At 34.8% G+C, this 26,812-nt stretch overlaps 1 protein-coding gene and 1 pseudogene across 5 annotated transcripts in view; one reads left to right on the top strand and one right to left on the bottom strand.

Annotated features, from left to right (window-relative positions):
* Tmtc2 (transmembrane O-mannosyltransferase targeting cadherins 2) overlaps nt 1-26,812 on the top strand; it is a 531,775-nt gene that overhangs the window by 247,312 nt on the left and 257,651 nt on the right. Inside the window, exon 2 of one of the 5 annotated variants that reach the window (XM_021246525.2) lies at nt 22,617-22,695. The exons of the other annotated variants lie outside the window; for them this stretch is intronic. Within the exon in view, the coding sequence (XP_021102184.2) occupies nt 22,617-22,695 (79 nt within the window). The remainder of the gene's footprint in view (nt 1-22,616; nt 22,696-26,812) is intronic. 5 annotated transcript variants of the gene reach the window in all.
* On the bottom strand, nt 21,127-21,548 carry LOC101721594 (acyl-CoA-binding protein pseudogene; annotated as a pseudogene).

A 26,812-nucleotide genomic window follows, 5' to 3' on the forward strand; every position in this document is an offset into this window, starting at 1 on the left:
GATGGATGCTTCCAATAATAAGTGACATGCAGCTGTTGGCTGAACGCATTGGAAGGAGAGTTCCCCTAGTTGGGGAATTTAAGTGGTGTTTTTCTTTTCCACTTTAAAGGATAAAACTAATTTTGACCAAGAAAATAAAATGAAGAAGGATAGAATTCCAAATGAAAGGAGTGGTGTATCTAAAAGTAAATGGCCTGGTTTATCATTAAGTTTGGAGATGATGTCAGAAAGGCAGAATGAGAATCAGTTGCAGAAGTTTGGGAATGGTAAACAAGGAAGTTTGGCCCTTATGGTATGAAATTAGGAAGAACTGCTTTGAGCAGGCACTGCAGTAGGAACACCCATCTGGAAGTGTAGGATACTTAGAGAGCATGATCTAGTGGGGAGAGCCTTTAGAGAGCTTCTGTGCCATTCCTGTTGCATCGTCACGAGGGCCTCAAAATTGATAATGAAAGCTGGAATGTAGAGATAGAGACAAGATGTGTAAAACATTGTAAATGTATTATCAGTGGGTCTTGATGCATAGATGTCACATATGAGAAAGAATCAAAAATGTCTCCCGTGTTTTGACCCAGAGTGCCTGGGAAGACTGGGTGCCATTCTCAAATGTAATACAAGAAGATGTTATATTTTGGGTATGTTGACTTCAAATGGGTGGCGTGCCATTTATGATACTCAGGTGGATGCACCTAATAAGACATTTGGAAATGTGAAAGAGATTTGGTGAGGACAACACTGGACTCATTCTGGTTGACAAGACATTAACAAGATGGTTGAGTTGGGGAATGGACACTGTTTCAAAGAAAATGATAGAGCTAAAAACTTTAGGTCCTGGAAGAAGAGTGATAAGCTTCAGAGATCAGAATGAGGAGTGCAGAATAGCAGAGTAGGGAATATTAAGATGCAGACGCATTTGTTGGTATCATTAAGTGTTTTTGTGAGATTAAGAAGGTTGGTTGTCTTTAGAAAAGTTTTTGGCCAAGAAGTTGGGGTCCTAGGTCCAAGTACATGGAGGTAAGGAGCCTGCAAGTGTCTTAAAAAATGGTAATTGCTTCTAGTAATATTTTTCCTCTGAAAATTGGCTGAATTTGTTGGAAAAATCATGATGTATTATCTTTGTTACCTGAAAACTCTGAAAGATAAATTTTTAGATGTATAATAAAAAAGGGTGATACATCTTCACCCTGGTGACTTTATAAAACAATCATGGTCAAATTTTGGTTTTAATAACAAAAGGCAGGTTTTGCAAGGGATGTAAGTTGTACTTAAATGTTCTTGAAATTGATCTTTTGCAGCACTGTACACATCAAGGGGCTTTTTACAAAGGAAGGACTCAAATGCTTATTGATGAACTGATACAATTTAAAATTGAATTGTCAATTTTCAGAAGAAGTAACTTATTCCAATAATGAATAATTGTGAAGCTTTTTAATCAAGAAATTATTTTAAGTATAATTTAGTTTTCATGAGAAATTTTGCTTTTGAAGATCCTGGAAGTTGACTTTTTTCAGAGCTGTTAGCATAAATGGGTGTGGGCCCTGTCTAAACATAGCAAGTTGGCTTAGTAAATTTGCTTTTCCATTTTTTTTAGCCCTTTGCTTCTCATTGTTATCAGTGATGCTGGGTTATTTTTTAAATTAACATTTGTCAAGCTCTTATTGAGGGCATATATAGTGTTAGCCACTGCTGGTTCAGGGACTATCAAGACGAATGACACAGTTCTTATCCTTAAGACATATGCAGTTCACTGGGGAAGCCAGAGACATAAATCGATAAATCAGAATTCAGCCACTGTAGCACATGAACTTCATGCTCTGGAAACATCTAGAGAAGAGGGCAGCAAGAGGAAGAAATGCAAGAAAAACCTTTATAGTTGAGTTAAATATTTTCAGATGGCAGCACCTGAAATGATTCACAACTCAAAAGTTGGAAAATTTTGTTTCCTTTACTATTTTCTGTCAATTCTGATAGTACCTTTTCTCTTGTAAGACAAAAATCCCTTAATTAGTCATATAATTATAATAACATTTAAAGTTAGTTAGGTAGTTAGGAATTATGACTCTGATATTCCATAAAGACTACATTTACATTCCTTGCTACTGTGCCCATAAGGGCCAAATAAATATTCACATGACAGCATTTGGCATTTCTTTTTATTTCCCAATAGAGGGGATATATGGAATGGATATATATATATAAGTATATAAGTATATGCTTTTAAATATATATATATATTTCTCAAATACATGGATTATGTACATGTTTTATGTACTCTTAGAAAACTGAACTATGATTTTATAACTCTTAGTTCAGAACTTTAGTTTGAAATAGCTACTAATAGATTGATGGACAGGTTATTTGGAGTAAACGGGTCTGAATGTTCATCTTCAAATTGAAAGTAACTCATAGAAATACTTAGAAATATTTTAGGATACAGATGTGTCACATGTCATTCAATATGATTTTTAAATTCCATTGTTTTAAAATATTCAATATATATGCTAATTTGATCCCTTCATAGTAACAGTTTATTATGTGTTATTATCTGTTTGTTTCTTTCTATACGGTGATCTTTTTGGTTTATGTCTTGTACTAAGAACTGATACATAGTGTAATAACTTGTTATTGTCTTATCATTTGGTTATTGTAATTTGTTTTATTTTTTTTTCTTAAGAAAAAAGAAGCACATGAGGTGATTGTATTCATTGCCAAATGATTTTTGTCTTTATAAAAGGATTCACCCAGGGTTCCTTTAATTAGGTAGTTTACTCAGTACATTTAAGTATTAGTTTTCAGACCATTAACTCTTTGACAGAAGGCTGGAGAGGCAGAGGGCTTATTAGACCAGAGTGTGAGGAATGAGCCACTAGATGTTATTGTTTATAGTGGAGCTAAAGTAAGGATGACTAGTTCCCTTTGATTCAGTGTCAACTGGTTGGAAAATGTCGTTTTATTTTCATATCACGTGTAAGTGCTGTGTCTATGGGATACAGTAAGCAGTTCATTGTCAGCTTCATTAGTGACATAATGCACTAATACAGCAGACCTAGATGTATTAAAAGGGTCATCTCAGAAGCGATACTTGTTTCTGTGATTGATATAAGTAATACCTCATAAATCTCTTTCTGAGTCTTGGTAAATTATAATGGTCTTTGAATGTGAGGCCAAATGAAATGAGAAAGTATCACCTAAGACAGACTCCCATCATTACTGAAATGGTCGACAAACACAAAACATCCATGTCAGTTAGGTCTGGGATAGCATAAATAAACCAAAGACAGAATATTAGTGTAATAGAGGATGGAATCACCCCCAAATGCTGAGATTTAGGCTAGGTCTGCACTGAAGAATAATCACAGGTAAGTGAAATGAATGTAAAACTTGAAAAAGCTTAAATGGACAATTAAAAACTGAATTATCCAATTCATATTTGCAACTACCTGAAAATTGTTATATCTTTTAAAATTTATAATGTGCTTTACATATTTAAAGTCTTATTTGGGAATAATTTAAAGTCTTATTTAATAATGGCTTGGATTAATTTTAATTGGATGCAGAAATTGGCATCTTTAGATTCAGTTTTAAAGACTTGTTTGTACCCGCTTCTCCAGGGAGTAAGCAGAAATAGAAAATATTAGTAGAAGTTTAGCCAAAATTTCATTAAAATTCCAGATACTTCCCAGTAGAAGTTATTAACAAAATTACCTAACAACAACATGAACTTTTGGGAAATATTTCTGAAAAAGAAAGTGTATGGTAATATTGTTAGTGTATATATCATGTTTTAGGAAAGTTTTCTCAAATTTTGTTGTGCTTGCATGAAAAATACTTGACAGCATAATTGATTTCTGTACATACTAAGATAATATGTTAATTTCAACGAAATGCTTATTTGCTTAGTGCTTTGTAGTTTTAAAGGCCTTTTTAATGTTTAAAACCCCAGTCTTTAAAAATAGCCCAGTAGTGAAGGAATTATTGCTTTGAATTTGTAGATAGGGAACCTGAATTGAAACAATAATAATTAGTCATTAGGCTTTACAAACTCTTTCACTGCCTTCATTTGTTCATTTATTACTCAGACACTTACTGATCTCCCTTTGTATGCTAAGAGATCCACTATTGGTATAGAGGCAAATCTTATAGTTAGATTTCTTAATATCTAGTTCAGTATGTTTCTTCTGCTCTTTGTTTCATCTCAAATGCAGTTCACAGTTATAATTTGATCTCATAAGGATCTTTTTACAAGGCAGAATTTGAAATTAGTTTTTGCTTTGTAATAGATAAATATATTTTTCTTTTGTGCTAACGTTTTTATGTATATTAGCCACCCTTGTCTGTGGTTTCATCTTCTTTAATTTGAATTACTTGTAGTCATCTGAGGTCTGAAAATATTAAATGGAAAGTTGTAAAAGTAATCAGTAGATAAATTAAACAATGCACCATCCTCAGTACCATGATAAAATCTCAATCCGTCCTTCTTTATCCCATCTGAGTGATAAATCATACCACTGCCAGAGTATCCAGAGTATATATGCTGCCCATCTTGTAGTCACTTGATAGACATTTTGGTGATCACATTTACTGTGGCAGCTTATCTTCATGTAAGCCAGTATTACTTAATGATGGCCCCAAGCAACAGAGTAGTGATAATGGCAACTTGGATATGCCAAAAAGAAGCTGTAAACTGCTTCTTTTAGGTGAAAGGGTGCAAGTTATCAGATATGTATATATGGGAAAACCCAGAATGTGTAGAATTGGCACTATCTGGAGTTTCAGACATCCAGTGGGAATTTTGCAACAGATCATGAAGATATGGTGGGCCTATTGTATAGATATTTTATAATCCCCCCTTTTTTAAAATGGAAATTTATACTAGCCAAAACTTTTTCCCTTACCATTTCAAATTAAAGTTGAATTCTTAGATACTTCTTAGAAAATTTTAAGTGTGGTGATCTAAAACATGAATTCTTTTTTAGGAGCAAAGACAAATTTGAAATTTTTCTCCACTTAGCAGTAGCCAACTTCTTTCAAAATTTCTCATTCTATTTAATCAAATATTCAGTGGTTATTACAGCTAATGACCAATAATTTGTATAGGTCAGGAGGAATAATACGCTAGATTTACTTCAGTAAGTTTTGGGTGTCTGTTTAGTGGTATGGTAGATACTTTCCCAGATGAAAGAATGACCAAAGTACAGTCTTTGCTTCCCCTGTGATTATGGCCTCCTTAGGAAGAGACAGACACTATAGGCTATATTACTGGGGGAATAAAGTCATTTACCAGACTTCACTGATTGCACAGAAGGAAGAACTAATCCTCTGGGTCCAGGTTTGATAGGTCAAAGGAGAAAATTATACTTGAGCTCATTTTAAAGAATGAAAAATTTTCTGTAGGGAAATGGACATTTTGAGATGGTGTTGCAGAATTTAAAAATATTGTAGAAGAATATAGGATGTAAATGTGTTCATAGATATCTCTGCTTTAAAATATTCTCCCAATTACTTAATTATTGATCTGCAATTTTTTCCTTCACTATTTTGAACCCATGTTCCCTGGGCATAGAGAAGGGGGGAATGGATTCTGTACGTTCGATTTCTGTTAGTTGCCCGGAACTCAGCGGTTCGGGAGGAGAGGGGGAGGGTGAGTTGGATTCTTGCCAGGGTGACTAACGGAAATAATCCTTTCTTACTCTTTTTCTGGATTTGTCTTGGAGAATCTATAGGACTATCGTGGTGGACATGTTCAATATTTTATTAGTCCCTTTTGTATTGCATAGATATGTTTGCCATATGGATTTTATAACTTGAATATTGTCTTAATTAGGCTGGTTCTTCCTGTGTATTACTTTAATCTCTTTCCATTTTGGAGAAACTGAAATAACAAAAATTTATGTGCAGATTTTTTTTCCAAAACTCGGAGTGTGTTGGCCCTACAGGATGATATTTACTTTTGTTTTGAATGTGGAGAAATGTTTATAATCAGAATGTATACGTGCTTAATGAGAGAGACTGAATTATAACCAGTTTCTTTTATACACCATTTTCTTTCAAAGCATGGTAAAAGTGGATTTTTTTCTTCTGTTGTTGTGGTCAGAGGAAGCTTATACTGATTACTGTGAAGTACTGTGAAGTGTTAGATTTTTATGTTGTTTAAAGTGAAAGGGATGAGATTTTAATTTGGTTTTTATGTTAAAGGCAGTGGTCCTCTGAGTTCCACATTGCAGGCTGGTTTAGTTGTAAACAGGAAACTAATTATCATTTACATTAATAGAGTTATTAGAAAACCAAACAAACATTTCACTCACAACACATTGACCTCAAAATTGGGTTTATGAGATCCACTTTAAAGAATGGGAAGTTTTATTGTTTTCTAGTAAGGTTTTATGAAACAGAAATTTCTGTTTTTTATTTACTTTATGCCAGAAGTATTTATTGACCACCTATTCTGTATTAGAAATTCTTCTAGACATTGTGCACAGAAGGTTATATCGCATCCCTTATAGACATTTTATACTTATGATGAGTTAGGCGTTGGTAATTTTTTATGTTATATTTCATGAGTTGTATGAATTGGGTCACTCATGCATAGTTCTTAAGGTATTACTATATATAAAATATAGTCAGTGTTTTCACAAAAAAAGAGGTGGGAAAATCAACATGAATGTGTTTGTTATAAGGAATATTCTAGAAAAATACACTAGTTTAAAGTTTTATTGTCAAACTAAAGATCTAAAAAATTTCGTATACTTGCAAATTATTTTGGAAACTCACAATATTCTTTGTTTGTTTGTTTTTTAGTACTGGAGATTGAATTCAGGGCCTTTGTACTGACTGAGCTGCATACTCAACCTGTTTTCTTTTTTTATTTTGAGATAGGGTTTTGCTGAGTTACTAAATTGCCCAGGCTGGCCTTTAACTTATAGTCTTTCTGCCTCAGCCTCTTAAAGTGCTGGGTTTATAGGTGTGTGCCACTATGCAGAGCTTCACAATATTATGTAGATTATAAGAATTTAGAATTGCATGAAGAAGAGTTTATGTACATTTTCCCCCCTCAGTATCTATATGTCACTTACTGAAAACATGCTGGATGTGAAATCAGTTGTTGTAGTTGGCTTGGATTAGCTGTCATTGGATGTTCATTTAAATGCTTCTCTCTGTAATAGTGATTGTATCGAACAAATGGATTCATAAATTCTTAATTGTCTTGGGAAGTTTTTTAAAAAGTCATATATACGAGGTAAGGAGTTTATTTTAAAGTAGTGGCCAAAATGGAAATCTGTATGGAATAACAGAACTTGGAGTATGGAGTAGAACTTGTCCATTTAATGGAACGTGTCAACAGATTTAACCCACTCTTTTGAGTGGAAGAGGTATTTAAGGTGACATTAAATCAATTTAAAATACAGATAGAACTGGAATCAAATGGAGTTTTATTAATCTATCAGACATTTTGTGTATCATGTAAAATAGCGATGTCCAAGCCAGTTAAGATAGAATTTAGAGGTCATCTTTTACATGTGATAGAAAGGCTTTGTAATTTTATTGAAATCAATGGATCAAATGAGATTGGATTGTAATTCCTAACTGACTTGGTCTGGCTCTCTCCTTTCTTTATTCCCATCCTTTTTATCCTTCTTGTTTTTTTTTCTTTAAATCTTGAAAGCCTTGAAAAATATTAAGAATTAGGTTTTCTTTTTAAATTCAAGAAACAGGTAGGTCTAATTTTTTTGCTTTTGTTTTATAATAAAAAAATCCTATCCCTTGAATAAGCAATTTTCATTTTCTATTTTTAGATTTAACTAGTGTATACAATTAATATATTTGCTATCACATTATAAATGTGATTTTTTATCATTCTCTTACATCTCAGGATAATAGTGTTTTCCAGTATTTTTGTCTTTTAATGTGTGTGAGATCAGCTATATATACTTATGAAAACATATTTTTAAATGTTCTAACATCTCTAGCAGATGCTGTCTAGTTTCTTGTTGCATGCTTATGCTTTCAGGGGACTCTTACAGCAGCCTGTTACATTCCTGGGTGTCTTTAATAGTCATTCTGTTACATCAAGTCAGAATATCTTTTCCTCTTACAATTTTTACTTACTGAACCTTATGAAACAATATAAAAGTCAGCTATTCTCACTAGCAGGTACAAATTTTTCACATATTCATGGCAAATGTCCTATTCCTAAGTTTAGTTTTTCTATTTTTTTTTTTTAGTTAAATATCTCATTGTTTGATGTTGAAACCAAATGTATATTGGAGTAAGCAAGAAGTGGTAAATGAAAATGAAGATGTTCCTAACAGATATAATCAGATGTAGTTTAGGAACTTTTAAAAAAGGAAGATGAGAAGTCGGTTGTTAGAAGTGCTCACTTTCAAGTACTGTTGTGAAATCCAGATAGAAATAGCTAGTGGGCACTTGGAAAAGCACCTCTATACCTCAGGAGAGATTTGGAGACAGAGAAATAGTTCTGAATGTTAGTTGCCTACAGGAGAGAGCTGAGATATGTATGGGAGCAAAAATACAGGTGCTAGAGAAGAGAGGTGAGTGCACCCCTGTGGTATAGGGCATGAGGGAAGGAGAGGATGCTGGGGACAACGGCCTCTTGGCTCAGTGAAGACCACTGGGATTTTCTGAAAATGATGTGTGACAGACATTGACTTGACTGTTTTCTTAAGAACTTGTGTACAGTGTTAAATTAAGCTCCTCGTTTATGTACTTCCCAAATTTTTATGCTTTATTCCATGAATGGGTCACCTTCCAGCACTTAGTGCTAAGATCAGGTTCTCCTTGGGTTACTTCTGGGGTGCTTCAGATTTACTTTCAATGCAACAGTCAGATCCTTACTTTATTTTCTTGTCTTCACTGATTTAAACTCTTACAGTCATTTCTCTGAACTCTTTCTTTTGTAATCTTTACAATCTACTGTCGGTTTTCATTGTTCCTTATCTATTTCTCATCTTCTGGCCCACAGTAGTGTGTATGCTTCTCTAGCTGGTACTTGTACCTACTGATTTCACTGAGATTTCTGTAAAGTGTTATAGTTTATCAGTAATTGAAAAACACCTTGATTTATATTATTTGGTAATGATTTATTTGGGATTCCTGTGTGGTCTCAGTCTTAGAAACCCATGTATGGCCTAACAAGCCTTTGGCAACCCTTCAAACTTTACTGATTAGTGGTTAGATTCTTATATTTGAAGGTATTCAATATCATCCTTTTAAAAATACCATGCTATTAATTTTATAAATTTTAGAGCAATATAAAAATTCCCCTGAGGCTTGACCTGATCGTACATTTAATGTTTTCAGGCCGAATACAGCTCTTACATTTAGGGTAAAGAATTGAATTCTCTATCATCTTTGAATTTTAAGGGGATCATAACAGTCAATGTTATTGTGGTTTACTCACGAGAACTTCTTCAGGTTTTACAGATGATGGCATCTGTTCTGGTCAAGATAAATACATTTTTCTTACTGTATCCCAGAAAGAAGCAGAGTTGAAAATTTGTAGGCCAAAACATTTATTTAAGGGCATAATAAATGTGTAACGCTGCAAATATAGAGCCAATATATTTGATGTGTTGGATCAGCCTGAAAGATATTACTTTTTGTTCCCAGGAGAGAATAATGAGCTTCATTAACTGTAGTTACACAGGATGATTCTTCACCTGTACATGGGTGGAGTAACAGTGGTTTATTCTGAGAAAGTCTTTTCCTTATTTTACTTCCCAAGGGTTCTCATAATCCTATTGGGCTTCACAGCTCCTCCTCCGCAAGCAGGTCATGCTTATCTTTGCATTTCTGTAACCAACCGTAGTACTTGTTTAATAGTAGAAAATGATTATATAAACAAAATAAGTATGTAAAATTACACAGATTAATAAATTGTGTCTAAAAGGATTGAATTTGGGACCTTGTGCTTGTGAGGCTGGCGGCGGAACCCCTGAGCTAAATCCCTGGCCCTATCATGGTTCTTACTTTTCCCCCTTCCCCTGCCCTCCCTTCAACCCCTCCATCCCTCCATATTTACAAAGACTTTGTTTCCATTTTTTCATTCTCTCATATGAATTCCCGTCCCTTCTTTCCTTTCCCCTACCCCTCCTACTTCCCCATCCCCTTTGCCCCTTTTCTTCCTATTTCACATTATCTATTTTACCTTTTAGTCCTTATTTACACTTTCAGTTTCTCACACTAGAGAAACTATTCGGTATTTATACATGTGTGTCATACTAATTTCACTTAAAGAGTATCGCCTCAATGTGCATCCTTTGAGCTATAAATGTCTCTAATTCGTCACTCTTTATGGCTGAGTAGTACTCCATTTTATAAAAATCCCACATTTTCTTTATCCAGTCTCCAGTTGATGGGCATTTGTTTCCAAGTTTTAGCTATCACAAACTGTGCTGCTATGAACATGGGTGGACATATATATTGCTGTGGTATGATTCTTTTTAATTCTTTGGGGAAGATCCCCAGTAGGGGAATAGCTGGGTCAAATGGGACTTCCAGTCCTAGTTCTTTGAGGTATCTCCATACTGATTTCCACAGTGCTTGCAAATTTTTGTTGAGTTAATTTTGCAAATGAAAAGTAAAAGTTTTGGTTCATACAATATTGTACTTGGTGTAAAATATATAAACCTCTATAAACCTCAGAACATTTGGAAAACTTAAATCATTTCAAAATTACCAAACATGATAGTAGCTAAAATTCATTCAGTGAAATTACACTGCACTTGCAGAGACTTCATTTAAAATCGAGACATTCATTTGTTGCATAGATGCAGTGCCACAGGTGTGCCTCACCCTTGAATCAGGGGGAACCATAATGCTTGTTAATTCTTTGAGGATCACAGAGGTTTAAATGGCTACTAAAATGTGTACAAAAAAACCTGAAGGCTAGATTGCATCCTGGTAATGTTTCTAAAGTGCTTTGGCCTCTGAGACATTGCATAAATTCATATTAAATAGAGTATGTACCCAGTATCTTCCTGCACTTATGGGAAGAGAAAGGTGGCTCCATTACACTGGGCCCACCAAAAGTCTACTCTTTTTACTTCAAGTGATACTAAAGATTAGGAAGAAAGGACTTTTTTGACCTCTAGTGTCATCTAAAGCTGGAAAAGCCAGCCTTGTAAGTTAGCAAATTTCCAATTGCTAGAAATATTTAGTAGGTACTGGATAAATGAGAGATAATCCTACATTGGAAGAAACACTGGATAAACATTTTCTAGGCAAGTTAAACTTTTCTTCTTATTCTAACCCATACTCTAGAAATAGTTTAAGTTGAACTTTTGAACTAGATATGGAGTATTATGTGAACAAAGTAACAAAATCATAAAAGCCAAGAGTTTTTTCCTACACTCAGCATTTTGATTTGCCACAATTTGTAAATAAGTAATATATATCCTTTATAAACATATAAAATATTTATATATATATCAATCATATTCTGGACCATAAAGCAACTTTACAGTCAGTATTGTAAGATGGTTTTCTGATCACAAAACAATATATTAGAAATTATATAGCAGTTCTATTAGAAAATCAATATATATATATATATGTTATTTTTGTAATACTTAAGAGCATCTTATTTTACAGTGATAATACTTTAAGCTCCTTCTTGGGGAGAAAGGGAGAAGAAGGACTTGATAATGATGCTGAGATGACTTATTGATGTTTAGATGGATAGGGATTCATTAACCAGGACTCCTCTATTCATTTAACAGATATTACTGAATTATGTACCATTCAGAATCTTTCTATGACTCGGAATCTTTCTGTTATGAAAGATTATGTCATTTAGCATCCTGTTCTCCGACGTGAACCCTTGATTCAAGCTTGTTGCTTTCATACACTGAATGAAAAATTTGCTTTTGAATGAATGAAAGCACCCATTTCCCACCTCTACCGACATCACAATCGGTAAAGTGCAGCATCTCTCCTTGGGGAAGGGAGAAAAAACATATTCCTTCATTTTCATGATATGACATTAAAATCAGTCTGGATCTTGCTTCAATCACTAGCACACAATGTCTACAGCAGTCAGTAAGGTTTTTGTTATGCTGACTACCATTTAATTTCTGTCAAACACACCAGGCCTTACCATTCTCCTCCTTAGGCTCACAACTAGACTGCATGTATGAAACTCATTGAAGTCAACTTTAGCCATGTGACCAGATCCTTAGCAATGAATTGTGTGCATATGTAACTAAAACTCAATTTGGCCCATAAACTCTGTTATAAACTGTGTTTTCCATCCATTTGCTGAGTGGAGGGGAACTTAAAGGTCAGTAAATAAACAGAGCTACTTCTGAAAATAGTGCTGTCTCTCCCATTAAAAATTCAGAAATTCTAATCCCCTTGCCTTTCAGTAATTTTTATTTATTTATTTTAATTGACACATATATATTATATTTATTTATTTATAGGGTACCACATGATATTGGGATGCATGTTGTATATACTGCATCGTGTTCAAATAAGGGTAAACAGTTTTCCTTTTTTTATTCTTTTAGTTCTTTTATTGGTACATTTTACCTAAAATTACAATTCGTTTACATTTATCATTGGGTGTTTGTACCTGTACATGATGTATCTTAGTTCTTATTTCTTTTTCCCCGTTACCTGTGCACCCTTCACCCCCTCCGCCCTTCCCTATTTACATAGATTTCATTTCCATTTTTTTTTCTTTTCTCATAGTTTTTCCTTTCCCTCTTTTCCTTTCCCCTTCCCCTCCCTTCACTCCTTCGTCTTTGGACCTTTTTTCCTATTTCAAAATATCAGTTATTCATTTTAATCATTTTACCCTTGTTTACACTATCAGTTTCTCACACTAGTGAAACTGTTCGGTATTTACACGTGTGTCCTATTTATTTCACTTAAGAGTATGGCCTCGATATGCATCCATTTAGCTATAAATGACTCATTTTTCATTCTTTTTTTTTTTTTTGGTACCGGGGATCAAACTCGAGTCCTTGCACTTGCGCAGGAGGCAGCAAAACCACTGAGCTAAATCCCCGGCCCTAGTTTTTCATTCTTTATGGCTGAGTAGTACTCCATTTTATTAAAAAACACACATATTTTCTTTATCCAATTTCCAGTTGATGGGCACTTGGACTGTTTCCAAGCTTTAGCTATTACAAACTGTGTTGCTATGAACATGGTTGCACATATACCACTGTGGTATGATTCTTTTAATTCTTTTGGGAAGATACCCAGCAGGGGAATAGCTGGGTCATATGGGATATAGTCCTAGTTCTTTGAGGTATCTCCATACTGACTTCCACAGTGGTTGCACCAGTCTGCACTCCCACCAGCAATGGAGAAGGTTTCCTTTCTCCCCACAACCCCGCCAGCATTTGTTATTGGTTGATTTCTTGATAGCAGCCATTCTTCCTGGGGTGAGGTGGAATCCCTGTGTTGTTTTCATCTGCATCTCTCGAATGACCAGTGATGTTGAACATTTTTTCATATATTTGTTTGCTGCTTTTACTTGCTTGTCTGAGAAATGTCTGTTCATTTCAGATGCCCATTTTTGAATTCGGTCTTTGAATTTGGGGGTTCTGATTTTTTTCAATTCTTTATATATTCTAGATAGTAGTCCGTTGTCTGAGGTACAGCTGCTAAAATTTTTTTCCCATATTGTAGGTTTTCTGTTAGCTCTGTTGGTGGTTTCTTTTGCAGTGCAGAAGCTTTTGAATAAGATGAGATCCCAGTCATTGATTCTTTCTGCTAGTTCTCGTGCTGCTGAGGTTTTGTTCATGAAGTCTTTTCCTGTGCCAATGTCTTCAAGAGTTCTACCTAACTTATCTTCCAGCAAGTTTAGTGTTTCTGTCTTAATATTTAGATCTTTAATCCACTTTGATCTTAGTTTAGTGCATGGTGATAGGTATGGGTCTAGTTTCAATCTCTGGCGGGTTGAAATACAGTTTTTCCAACACCATTTATTAAATAGGTCATCTTTCCTTCAATGATGGTGGTTGGCTCCTTTGTCAAAGATGAGGTGGTTGAGTATGTCTGGAGTTGTTTCTGCATCTTCTAATCTATTCCACTGATCCTCAGTTCTGTTCCTTTGCCAGTACCATGATGTTTTTATCACAGTAGCTTTGTAGTATAGTTTCAAGTTGGGGATTGTGATACCCCCAGCCATGTCTCTGTTGCTTAGAATTGCTTTAGCTACTCTAGGTCTCTTATGGTTCCAAATGAATTTTTGGATTGTTTTCTCTCGTTCCGTGAAGTATATTGTTGGAATTTCAATTGGCATTGCATTGAATCTATATAGTAGTTTTGGAAGTATGGCTATTTTCACTATATTGGTTCTTCCTACCCAGGAGCAAGGGATGTCTTTCCATTTTCTTGTATCCTCTTTGATCTCTTTTTTCAGAGTGCTGTAGTTTTCAGCATAGAGGTCTTTTGCTTCCTTTATTAGATTGATTCCTAGATATTTCATTTGTTTGGATGCTATTTTAAAAGGAATTGTTTCCCTAATTTCTCTCTCATTGAGACTGTTATTTGTGTACAAGAAGGCTATTGTTTTTTGAGTGTTGACCTTGTAGCTGGCTACTCTACCGAATCTGTCAATTAAGTCAAGAAGTCTTTTGGCAGAGTTTTTTGGGTCTTCTATGTAAAGTATCATATCATCAGCAAATAATGACAGTTTAACGTCTTCTTTTCCTATCTTTATTCCTTTTATTTCTTTCTCTTTCCTAATTGCTGTGGCTAATGTTTCCAGAACTATATTGAACAGGAGTGGTGATAGTGAGCATCCTTGTCTTGGTCCTGATTTTAGCGTGAAAGTTTTAAGTTTTTGACCATTTAGTATGATGATGGCTGTTGGCTTTTCATAGATAGCCTTAATCAGGTTGAGATAAAGACTTTCTATTTCAATTTTCTGTAGGGTTTTTATCATGAATGAGTGCTGGATTTCGTCGAATGCTTTTTCTGCATCTATTGAGATGATCATATGGTTTTTGTCCTTGACTCTGTTAATATGGTGTATTACATTTATTGATTTACAAATGTTGAACCATCCTTGCATCCCTGGGATAAATCCGACTTGGGCAGGGCATATAATCATCTTGATGACCCTCTGTATTCTGTTTGCCAGTATCTTGTTGTGGATTTTTGCATCTATGTTCATTAGGGAGTTTGGCCTGTAGTTCTCTTTTTGGGGTGGGTCTTTCCCTGGTTTTGGAATCAAAGTAACATGTACTTCCAGGTATGAATTTGGAAGTATTGCTTCCTTTTTAATTTCCTTGATGAGTTTAAAGAGTAATGGCATTAGTTCTTCTTTAAATGTCTTGTAAAATTCAGCAGTGAAGCCATCTGGACCTGGGCTTTTCTTTGTTGGTAAATATTTTGTTACATTTTCAGTTTCACTGAATGTAATTGAGGTGTTTAGAATTTCTATATCTTCTTCATTTAACTTTGGCAATTCGTATGTATCTAGGAATCTGCCCATTTCTTTTGTGTTTTCCATTTTATTGGAGTAGAGGTTCTCAAAGTAGATATTGATGATCCTCTGGATTTCTGTTGGATCTTTTGTGACTTCACCTTTTTCATTCTTAATTGCATGTATTTGTGCCTTTTCTTTCCTTTTTCTGATAAGGTTGGCTAAAGGTTTATCGATTTTATTTATTGTCTCAAAAAACCGACTCTTTGATTTATTGATTTTTTTGTATTATTCTCTTAGTCTCCATTGAATTGATTTCTGCCCTGATCTTTATAATTTCCTCTCTTGTGCGAGCTTTGGATTCATTATGCTCTACTTTTTCTAGGAGCTTGAGGTTCTGCATTAGGTTATTTATCTGAGTTTTCTCTGTTTTCCTAGTATTGGCATTCACTGCTATGAATTTCCTATGTAGAACTGCTTTCATTGTGTCCCATAGATTCCTGTATGTTGTACTGGCATTTTCATTTACTTGTAGAAACTGGGTAAACACTTTTCTTAAACACATTCTTTCTTTGTGGTAAAGATATTCATAATCCTTTTCTGAGCCTTTTAAAAATATATGGTATATTATCATTTATGGTCACCCCACTGTGCAATAGAACACCAAATCATTTCTTTGAACTATAACTTAGTACTGTTTACCAATAAAAATTTTTCTTTATCTTATGAAAGTCTACTTTATACTTTTTATCTGGTATCTAAGAAGTTTTCTCCTTTCCCCAGAGCCATTGTGTGTTTATTTTATTGTTATGAGATAGTCTTTCAGGAGTGGAGCCTGTAGCTCAGTTCTGTTTGATACAGTTTGGTCTGTGTCCTGTAATAATTTTTGAATGTAGAATGTCAGAAGGGTCCATTTGTGCTATTAAAATCTATTGCCCTTGGCAAAGGAATAAAAGAATCACTTTGGGTGTATTAGTGTTTACTACCAATGGTTTGTGTGAATCATATTCTGCACTGTTATTCATTAGGTCATTTGTGTCTTTATTTTGTCTCTTTCCTTTGTGAAAGAGGGCACAGGGAGGCCATAAAATAAGAAACTGCCACTTCAGTTACTTCATATTATGGGCTTTCCTTTGTCCCGCAGAACCTGAGTTGATTAGATTACCCTGGTAACTTAGCTTTTTAACTCTTGTTGCTTCACACGGGCAGGTTCAGGCTTCCTGGCATACACATTTGTTCTTGGATGTACTTATTGACCTTGGTGGTAGTGGAAAAATTTAGGACTCTAACTTCTGTCTTTTGTATATGGGTGGTATTAACCATTTTATATCAGGCAGCATATTTTACTTTTCACCTTAAACAGGGAAATGAGCTCGAGTTTTGCTTATATTTTTATGATAAGAATTATATCCCTGATTTCCTGCCTTGTTTCATATCATTCAGTGCTTGTCTGTCATCTTTTCTTATAAAAACAGTGATGCATTTCTTAGAAATGGAATTATGACTTCTGTACTCCAAGATCTGTTTTATTTTTTAATTTTCTGTATAATTGCCATAGAACCACTGATGAGTTTTAATATTTTAAAAATAATCAGCTACAGAGCAGAACTCCAAATACATGCCAGATGATGTATCTTATAAAAACTGTAATTCATTTTGCTCTTGCTCATGTTGTAGTCTTCTCTTCTCAGTGTAAAATTTCCATAATGAGTCTTTGCCAATTAAAACTGCTTCTTATGAGAGGTCTCAGAAATGATGGATGACTTAATTTTAATGTTTCCATCCTTCTCAAACAGACACATCACAAAATTTTGCCTCTGTCTTCCTGTGCACTTGGCCATGTGCCATAGATTGGCATCCAACAGAAACGTCAATTGCAAGGTTCTCTAGGTCATTAGTAACATGAGCATGGATGTAGATGGAAGTGTCTGTGCTCATTTCATGTGTAAAGGTATCAAGAAAAAGCTGTCCCTACTCTGAGTCTCCAAAATATTTAGCGAGGCAATGTCCACTAATGGTTCTTTAATGAGCACTGTGAGATGGTAAATCGTTTTCTAAACTTTTCAATAACTTTACTTACTCTCTTATTCTCAGCCTATTAGACTTTTATGTAGATTGAGGCTTGTTTCAAGCTCTTGGACTATAAGCTTATTCTAAGTTTATTTAACAGAAAAGCAAAAAGTATCTCACGTGATGCCAACTATACAGCCTTAGTCTTCATCTCACATGCAAAACAATTGTAATGGATATGCTTTCTTAACCAATATCACGCATTTTTAAAACACATTGCTGTGTAAAGATACTTTATGGACCAAATTCATTAAAAGGTTCAGATCTAACTTTTCCTAAGAATTAGACCTAAAGGACATTCTTCACTCTGTTTTTAGAATTAGTTATTACATTACATATATGAAGAAAATTCTTGTTCTGTCGCAGCTATGGTATTGATTAGAAATTGTCATTGAGCGGCTAGCCGTGGTGAAGCATGACTGTAATCCCAGCACCCTAGGGGGTGAGGCAAGAGGACCACAAGTTCACACGCAGCCTGGGCAATTTAGCCACTTACCAAGACCTGCCTCAAATTTTTTAAAAAAATGACTAGATCAGTGGGAAGGCTCTGCCTGCATTTAATCCCCAGTACTGTGAGAAGGGGAGAGAGTGAGGAAGGAGAGGAGGGAGGGAGGGTGGGAAGGGGGCGGAAGGAATGAGAAAGGAAGGAATGAAGGAGAAATAAAAGAAGTAACCCAGTCTGTTTGAATAGTTCCTTCAAAATGGAGGCTACTACCATAGTACACAATTTCTTTGATTCTTGAACAACCCTAATTATTAGAAAACTTGTTGAATCAAAGGATCGTTTTCTTCCTTGCAACTTTACACTCTGTCCTAGAAATTAGGCTCATTATCTGACGTAACTGTGTGGCTCATTATCTGACTCAACTTCTCTCATTTTCAAGCTGTTCAGATATCACAGTTTGGAGATCCTGTATTCTTCTGATATTCTTCTATATAGCTCCCAGTTTATCAGGATCCCTTTAGACATGGGTATTCAGAACTAGACTTTGCTGATAATCTAATATTGCCTTCTAATGTAACTACATTTATATTTCAGATATTTGTTCACATAAGTTTCTTTATCACAAGTAACACTGATCATTAATAATCTTGTGAATAATGAGAACTCATATTTTCTTCTAGTAAACTAGAACTCCCTCATCTTTCACTGTTGCACCTGATTCATGGACCTAGATATTAAGTTTGTGTATTCAAATACATTCTTTTTACTAGTCTATTGAAAATTCTTTGAATCTTAACACAGGACACAGGAGAGTAAGTGCTTCTTAAATTGCATAACAAGAACATCTTACCCTAGCCTGCCTCGACTTTCCTTTACCACTTCTATGTTCCTAGAACTAGAAGACTCATGACCCAATGTTGAAAATATTATTTTAATTGCCAGTTCATGGAAATGATGACTATTGGCAGTTGGTTTCTTAAGTAGAGTCTTCTGATTCTCATATGGTATTATGAGGAAAGTGTTTGTTTCATTTTACCCATGAGGAAAATGAGCCTTAGAAGAATTAAGGAACTTCATTTTTATGCTTATTTTTTCAGTAGTACATTCAACAGATTATTTACTAGATACATGTTATATGAAGGAATCATAAAAGTTTACAAAAAAGATAATAGGGAGTAGGGATACAGTGGAGTTATAGAGAACTTGCCCAACCTGAACAAAACCCTGGGTTTGGTTCCCAGTGTGTGCGTGTATACACACACACACACACACACACACACAGACACACACATGTGCCCTTTGCCTTGTATCTCTTGTAAGCTGCTGTAAAATTTTCATCAAATTACTGTAGTAGAATGTAACATTATTCAGTGCTGTAAAGAATTCATTTATCAAGCCAAGAGAAGACATGGAGATAGCTATGTGCATAGTATTAGGTGAAAGCTTCCAATCAGAAAAGGCTACTATGATTCCAACTATATCACACTCTGGAAAAGATAAAACTGTGGAGGCAGTAAAAAAGATCAGCAGGTACAAGAGTTAGGAAAAAGAGAGACGATGAATAGGTGGAGCAGAGAAATTCGTATAGCAGTGAAACTCTTCGTGTGATACTATAATGGATTCATTTCATTATGTGTACATTATGTGTACCTTTGTCAAAACCTATAGAATGTATAACACCAAGAGTAAACCTTAAGGTAAACTATGGCCTTTGAATTCATCAGTTATAATAAATGTGCCATTGTGGAGCAGAATAAAAGTAGGTGATGTATTCCTGAAATAGTTTTATAAAATGCTTGTGACTGTCCTGCTGCAGGGTAGTCATTTATTCTTAAAATAGCCGGGCATGTTGCAGTGTGGTATTCATTTTCCATGGGGTAGTCTAGCCATGAGCAAATAAATTATCTCCTAATCTTTACACAGCCTGAGAGTGACCCCAGTCTGTAGGCAGGTGTGGGAAAAAATGCTAGAAAAGAGACAAGAGAGAAAGAGGGCGGAGAATATTTTAAAAGGCTCCTTTGAAATCGTATTAAAAGAAACTAGAGTATTTTGAACATTTTTACCTTTCACTTCTGTGGGTTTTTTGATGGGACTGAAATTCATCTGTGATACTTCTTCTTCTATTGTTTCTGAAAAATGATACCTTTCATATATCAATTCTTTTTAATATTATTTTATATTCTGAAACATTTAATTTAATAAGCTAGTAGGAAATCTCATCTAAATGTGCTCCATATTTACTTTTGTAATTGAAGTATATTAGGTTTATCTTTCATATTATTCAGTATCATCATGATATTTGAATGTAATGTACAAATATAGTACTTCTTTTGTGTCTTACCTCTGCTCATTCCCTTCCTCTAAAGACAGAGAAAGAATGATTTGTGGCACATATTCATAATCCTAGCACTTGGGAGGTTGAGGCCTGAGGACCATGAGTTGGAGCCCAACCTGGGCTACGTAGTGAGTTCAGGTCCAGCCTGGATTACATGTTGAGACCCTACCCCTCCCCAGAAAAAAAGGATAGTGTGTAAGTATTAAATTATTAAGTCCTAACCTGGTGCTAGGTGTTATTCCATCTCTTAAATAGCAAATATTCTGTATGGGTCTTATGGTTTGTATTATAGACACTTGGTCTTTGAAAAGAGGAAATACAGTAATTTATTTAACAGCTGAGTGCATAGTTCTCTTTATTAATATTGAGGTTTAGTGCTCAGGCTAGGTCAGAATGGAACCTTGATACACTAATAAACATACACACCATTGATGATAATAATTTGGGTCACTATTGTTCTGTATTTCACTTACCAGTGTATTTAGCACATAACAAGCACTCAAGAAAAATGTGCTGAATGAATCAAAATGAAATGTCATTTAGGTTCTGTGAGTGAAAGTTAATTTATATCACATATATATCAGTGTATGCAAAGGAGATATGAGGCCAGTATTTTATGTAAAGAAAGGGTGTAGACTGGATTACCAAAAATGTTAATAGGAATGTCATGCTTGTAAAAATTTAATAAAATTATATAGTGTGGAAAATTGCTGTTTACTAGGATGTTCATAGTGAATACTGTAGATAGTATGATTTGTGACCATCAAAATCAGTATTTACATTTTTTTTTCAAGTAAAAAATATATTTGAATTGATTTCAGATAAAAACTACTGGGGAAGGAAGAGATCAGTGACTATTCCTGCTCCTAAACTGTTAGAGAAACATCCTGGTACACCCTGAGAACCTAGAGTAACCGACTAATTTCACATCACCCACAGTATTAGAAAAAACAAGGCATTACATAGTTTTAGGTTAAACATGTGGCTCGTGACCAAATCCAGTCTGTTACATTCCGTGTTTGTTCTTTAGCTCTTCTACTTTGTCGATGTAAGCTTTCATGGCACTTTCCTTGGAAGTCCCTTTCAGGTGGTTCCAGCCATCCCATTTGGCTTTGCCTTTGAGGTCCAACATCCCAGGCCGCTCTGTATTTATGTTGCCCACAGTGGCTTGTTTGTAGTGGCTGTAAATGAACAACATCTCTTGGTCTGTTGGCTGGGTCTTGAGGTGCTTAACCTCCTCAGCAGCTTTCTCAAACTCAGCCTGAGACATGCCTGTGGGATTACCAGGATTCTGCAGAGTTGGCGTAGGAGGCCAGGAACAGGAAGCCAGTGCAGTATTTACATTTTAACCATCCCAGTTAAGTAAGGGAGAAACTAATTATTCATGGGATCATTTTGAAGAAAATAATCTATTATAGATATATAAGCAGCTCAGAAGCTACTGTGTATGTTTCACTATGACATAATCCTTCCTGTGACAAAGGAGATAGGAACCTAGAAAAACTTCCATAAATTGCTTCAGAGTTGACTGATGTCTGAGGTAAGCTTTATTTGAAAAAAAAAAAAATTGAAGCAAGGAGTGGTGGGATAGACCTATAATCCCAGCCTTCTGAAACGGGGGTGGGAGGAGTCAAGAGAATCACAAGTTCGAGCACAGCTTGGGCAATTTAGTAAATCAAAATACAAAACTAAAAAGGCTGGGGCTGTAGCTTAGTGTGAGAGCCTTGGGATCCATTCCCAGTAACACCACCAAAAGACAAAGAAAAGTTGAGCTATTTACAGCACCAGATTCTATATGGGACAAAAGCATCTAGAAACGTGATGGAGGTGTCCACTTTTCTCATTTTCCCGCTGAACCTGAATGGGAAGGCAGGCACAACTCCCAGATTCAGTGAGCCACAGAGGGGTGAGAGAAAACCTGCAGCGCCAAGAGATGTGGGGAATGATGAGGCTGCTTTGAAAGCAGCTTCGATTTTTCAATTGAACAAAGTGTTTTCAGTTCTTTGTGAGTAGTTTTCCTGTCACTGGTGCTGCCTTTGCTGCTTTTCATGTATTATATAGGTAATTGCTTCCTTTTCTCTTCTCTTCTAGACAGTCTGTCTACTATCTCCCCAACTTGATAAAATGAGGGAAAGAAGAAACTTACTGTGTATTGTAATAAAACCCACAAGAAACAAAAAAGCCTCATATTTCTCAAATATGTATTTTTACATATGCAATGTAAATATAATTATTCAAATAATCACAAAGGTTACTTTATGGAAGACAACCTTAGGAAACAAATTTTTCTCTAATATATTTTGTTATATCTGTTTCAAGTTTTATAGTTTGGTTGTCTTTCTTTAATATTTTTGTCTTCCCAGTTTTTTCATTCTGTAACAGGAAAAAACAAACAAAAGCCCTACCAAGTTGCTGGAGATTACCCAAGTTTCTTCAATACCAGTAAGTGAAACAGAGCACAAATAAATAAATGATAATGACTTAAAATTTGAAGCTATGGTAATAGCTTCAAAAAGTTATTTCAGAGTGATGAAATCAGTGGGAAAGGGCAGAGAATGCTGAATTTGGATAAATTTACACACACCATGTTGGTCAAATTTCATTTTAAAAAATAACATTCAAATTCAATAATCTAATCTGAAACATGATTTAAATGTCTTTTTATCCAGTAGTAGAAGTTGGTAAAGGAGCCTCCTTCTGGTTTGAGCTTTGGTAACGGTAATATATATATCCTATCCTTTATTCATATGGAGATTTTATAGCAAAATGGTAATTATGATAGAAATATATGAAGTAGCACACTGACATGCTGTTTTCTTACATTACAGTTTAAGAATTCTAAACTGATGTTCCAATAAAGGCTTTATTGTATACATAGTCTTTTAGTTTTTGACTTGGTGCTACTTTTCCATCTTTTCCCTCTGTGCTCTGAAGATTTTTTCTTGTTCTCTGCTAAGTTTTGGAGTCCAAAGTATAATTTTAATGATGTGCTTTAAAAAGATATTTTTAATTTTGCATTCCATTTCGAATCATTTACTCACATAAAAGGACGAGTTGCGGAGATGGAGAGCTTCAATTATGTTCATATGTAATTATGCAGCAACATTTGCTTCAAATCATTGCACATCTTTGGTGGGGGTACAAAGTATTTCTTAATTACTGGCTGGACTGATTTTTCTTTTCCCTCTGGTTGAATGTACGTGGCCTGCCTGATGAGCTATTTGAAATTCTCTGTGACACGACCCTGTAACATACACTCTTGCTTACTTGGGAATGGAATATTTCTTTGGTGACCAAATCTGTGAGAAGCTTTCATGCACATTGCCTGGAGCCCTGTCCATATTTGTGAAGTATTAGTATCTGAAATTCAGTCCTTTTTTTCTCTGATGATTTATGGGTTTGATCAACATACTAAATCTTAAATTTTGTATGTCCATTTTAAAACTAGAGTAGATTTTAAGAAGCTCTAATTCTCTTAACTATTGCATGTATTGAAAAATGATGTCAATTATTTGAATCAAGCCATTCTTAAAATTGCTGATGTTTTGACTTGAATCCACCTCTCTGTAATGCCATTTATGTGGTGCGGTTATAACACAGATGGGTCTAATGTGTAAATAAATGATCAAAAGGAATACTTGGAGTAAGTTGTAAAACATCAAAGGCTGAAAATTGGCTAACCATGATGTCTGAATTAAGTCACCATGGTAAGCTGGTTTTGTGTTGTGTAGTTGAAAGCTGTAAAGGTGCAATGCTTCCTTCTTTTCTCCCTCTTACAAGCAAGAGAGAGAAGGTGAATCACATTATTTGATCAGCTCCCTACTGTCAAGCAGTTGAAGAAAAGGGGCTTCACAAGAGTTAAGGAAATGGTCCGGGTTCATGCTGTCAGTGAAGTGCTAAGCTGTGACGGGACGCTTTTTGCTGGCATTCAAAGGTTTTACTGTTCTTTGTGTCAAAGACATTGCCTTCTAAATGTAGAAGGGAACACCTCTGTGGTTTGTGTGAAGTTTGAAGATACAATATAGTTTGAATAAATCAGGTTAAATTTTTTTTCTTGTATTGGAGATCTGAACCCAGGGCCTTGTGCAGACTAAGCTAGGACTGGTACCATCAAGCTACATCCCCTGCCCTTTTTGTTTTGAGTCAGGATGTGGCTCAGTTTTCCTGGCTGACCTAGACTTGGGATCCTTCTACCACAGTCTCCTGTGTGGCTGAGATTACAGGTGTGTGCCGCACCTAGCTAGCCCAGGATGGATTTTATCTTAGCATATTATGGAAGAATGCATCAGATCTAGAGAGTTAGGAAAAGATGAAGACATTTTATGGAGGGGCAGGGTCAACTAGTAACCATGTCTGTGCATGGTGTAGTGCGAGGATGCACATCTTAAATGCTTTTAACTCTGTATGACTTTGATACATTCTAGGGAGAGGAACTCTTTGTAAAATAGGCTAATATTTAAGCATTTTCTTTCAGTGATAGACTTCACTAGGTGTGTAAAGGAAAAAAAATCCCAAACATCAGAAAGGGGTTGTATCCTTAAAAAACTTACAATTTAATTAGGGTATAAATTAGCATTATAAAACCCAAAATGTATATCATATATATATATATGATATATATATATGGTATATGTCAATCACACTGAAACAATTGCTGAATTGAATAATGCACAACACATATAGGAGTTGTGACTTAACACAAAAAAACCCTACATGTGTAGTCCTAATGATAATATAATAAAAAGACTGAAATTCAGAAAGTTCTTATTTTCAGGGCTGATAATTTAGGAAGTTACATGCTGTATAAAATAGTGATGAAAATACATGCAAAAAGCAGTAGTGTCTTCGACTTTCCAGAAAAACAAAAGTAGGAAAATTAATTACACACTATTATAGAATAAAACTGTAACACTATAAGTATTTTGGCGAATATAGTATTTAATATGCATACTAAAATAACTTGTGACTTTTTTCTAGGGTGTACCAAGGTTGTCAATGTTATGAAGTGAGTCTTAAACACTTTTAATTTCCTGACTACACTGTGGTTTTATCAGCCATCTTTAGTTTTTGTTATTTTGATTTGTTTACAATTGAATAATCAGAGACATAATAGATTATAAAAGACTTTCGAGGTTCTTATAAATTCATAATCAGAGTGAAACCTTCATCCTAGTGCTTGAGATATTTTCATGGTCACACCGTAGGAACATAAAATGGGAGAATTTGAAGGAGATTCAAAATCAGTTTCCTGATCTCTTAGTTATACATGGAGAAAATGCCTTTTCCTCCACAACTGTGAATAACAAATCCAGATTATCTGCTAGGAATTTGTTTGTTTGAATTTTGGTTTTAGAGTGGCTTTTTGTTTTCATTTAAAAGAGAATTTATGCCATCCACGTTTTTTACTTTTGTGAATACTTTGATAATATTTCAGTGAAGAGGTCATTGATTTTGAGAAGCATCAAAGTAATAACTCTACAATAAAAATTAGTATGAATACGCATACCATCAACTGATTTTCACAAATGTCAACTTTAATCCATATTACTTAAAATTATTCAACTTAATTTAACTTAAAATTATCTTTGCTTTTTTTGTTGTTCAACTTTTTAAACATTGAGATGACTGTATAAGTTCCTATTCATAAAGCTTAGGACAGTGCCTGCTGTGTACCTTGGGTTGTGTATGTGTTTGATAAATAAGTAGATAAATGCTAAGTGTATAGCAGATAGTGATATATAATATATGCTTTCTCATTCTTCAAGTACAGGAAATACATTATTTTCAAAGTCTCAATATTTTGAATAACCATAATTAAAAAGTGTGATTTATAAATATTGTATCCTTGATTTTTTATTATGTAGTTATCTTTAACTACTTTAATATAGTTTATTCATATAGTTTAATCTGCTTTAATATAGTTTAACTCAATTCATATTTTTTTGGAAATAGAGTGAAAGTGGTTGTCAATGGAAATATAGACTGTATATATCTGGAAAAAATAACTATATCATGGTCAGGACAGTGCCTAAGAATATTTGTAAGAATCACTTTATGAATGATGTTGACTGCCATGATGGTATATTGGCATTTCTGCGGAAGACCAAAATGTATCCTCTAATATTTTTATTCTGTGTAGGTGCCAAGCCTGTCATTTTATTTATTTATTTATTTATTTAATTTTTTGGTACCAGAGATCAAACTCGGGACCTTGCGCTTGCAAGGCAGGTGCCTGAACCACTGAGCTAAATCCCCGGCCCGCCAAGCCTGTCATTTTAGATTTTAAATTGTGTCTTGTTTGGTGTTTGATGTGATTTGAAATTTGTTCATTCACCTGCATATAAGGCATGGCTACTATGTGGCAAATTCTGAGACATATGCTTTACAGCAATTGTTTGTTAATTTTGAGATGTTATTTAAGTACCCAGTATGTTCCAGGTACTCTTCCCAATTACAGGAATAGAATGGTAGAAAAACAGCATTGATCCCTGTGTAATTAAATAATTATGACTGTGATAAGTGCTATAAAGGCAAAACCCTGGGGGACTTTATCTATTTG

Source organism: Heterocephalus glaber, unplaced genomic scaffold (assembly GCF_053883595.1).
Source record: "Heterocephalus glaber isolate CG9 unplaced genomic scaffold, H.glaber_assembly_v1.0 deba00001572, whole genome shotgun sequence".
Classification (NCBI taxonomy): domain Eukaryota; kingdom Metazoa; phylum Chordata; class Mammalia; order Rodentia; family Bathyergidae; genus Heterocephalus; species Heterocephalus glaber.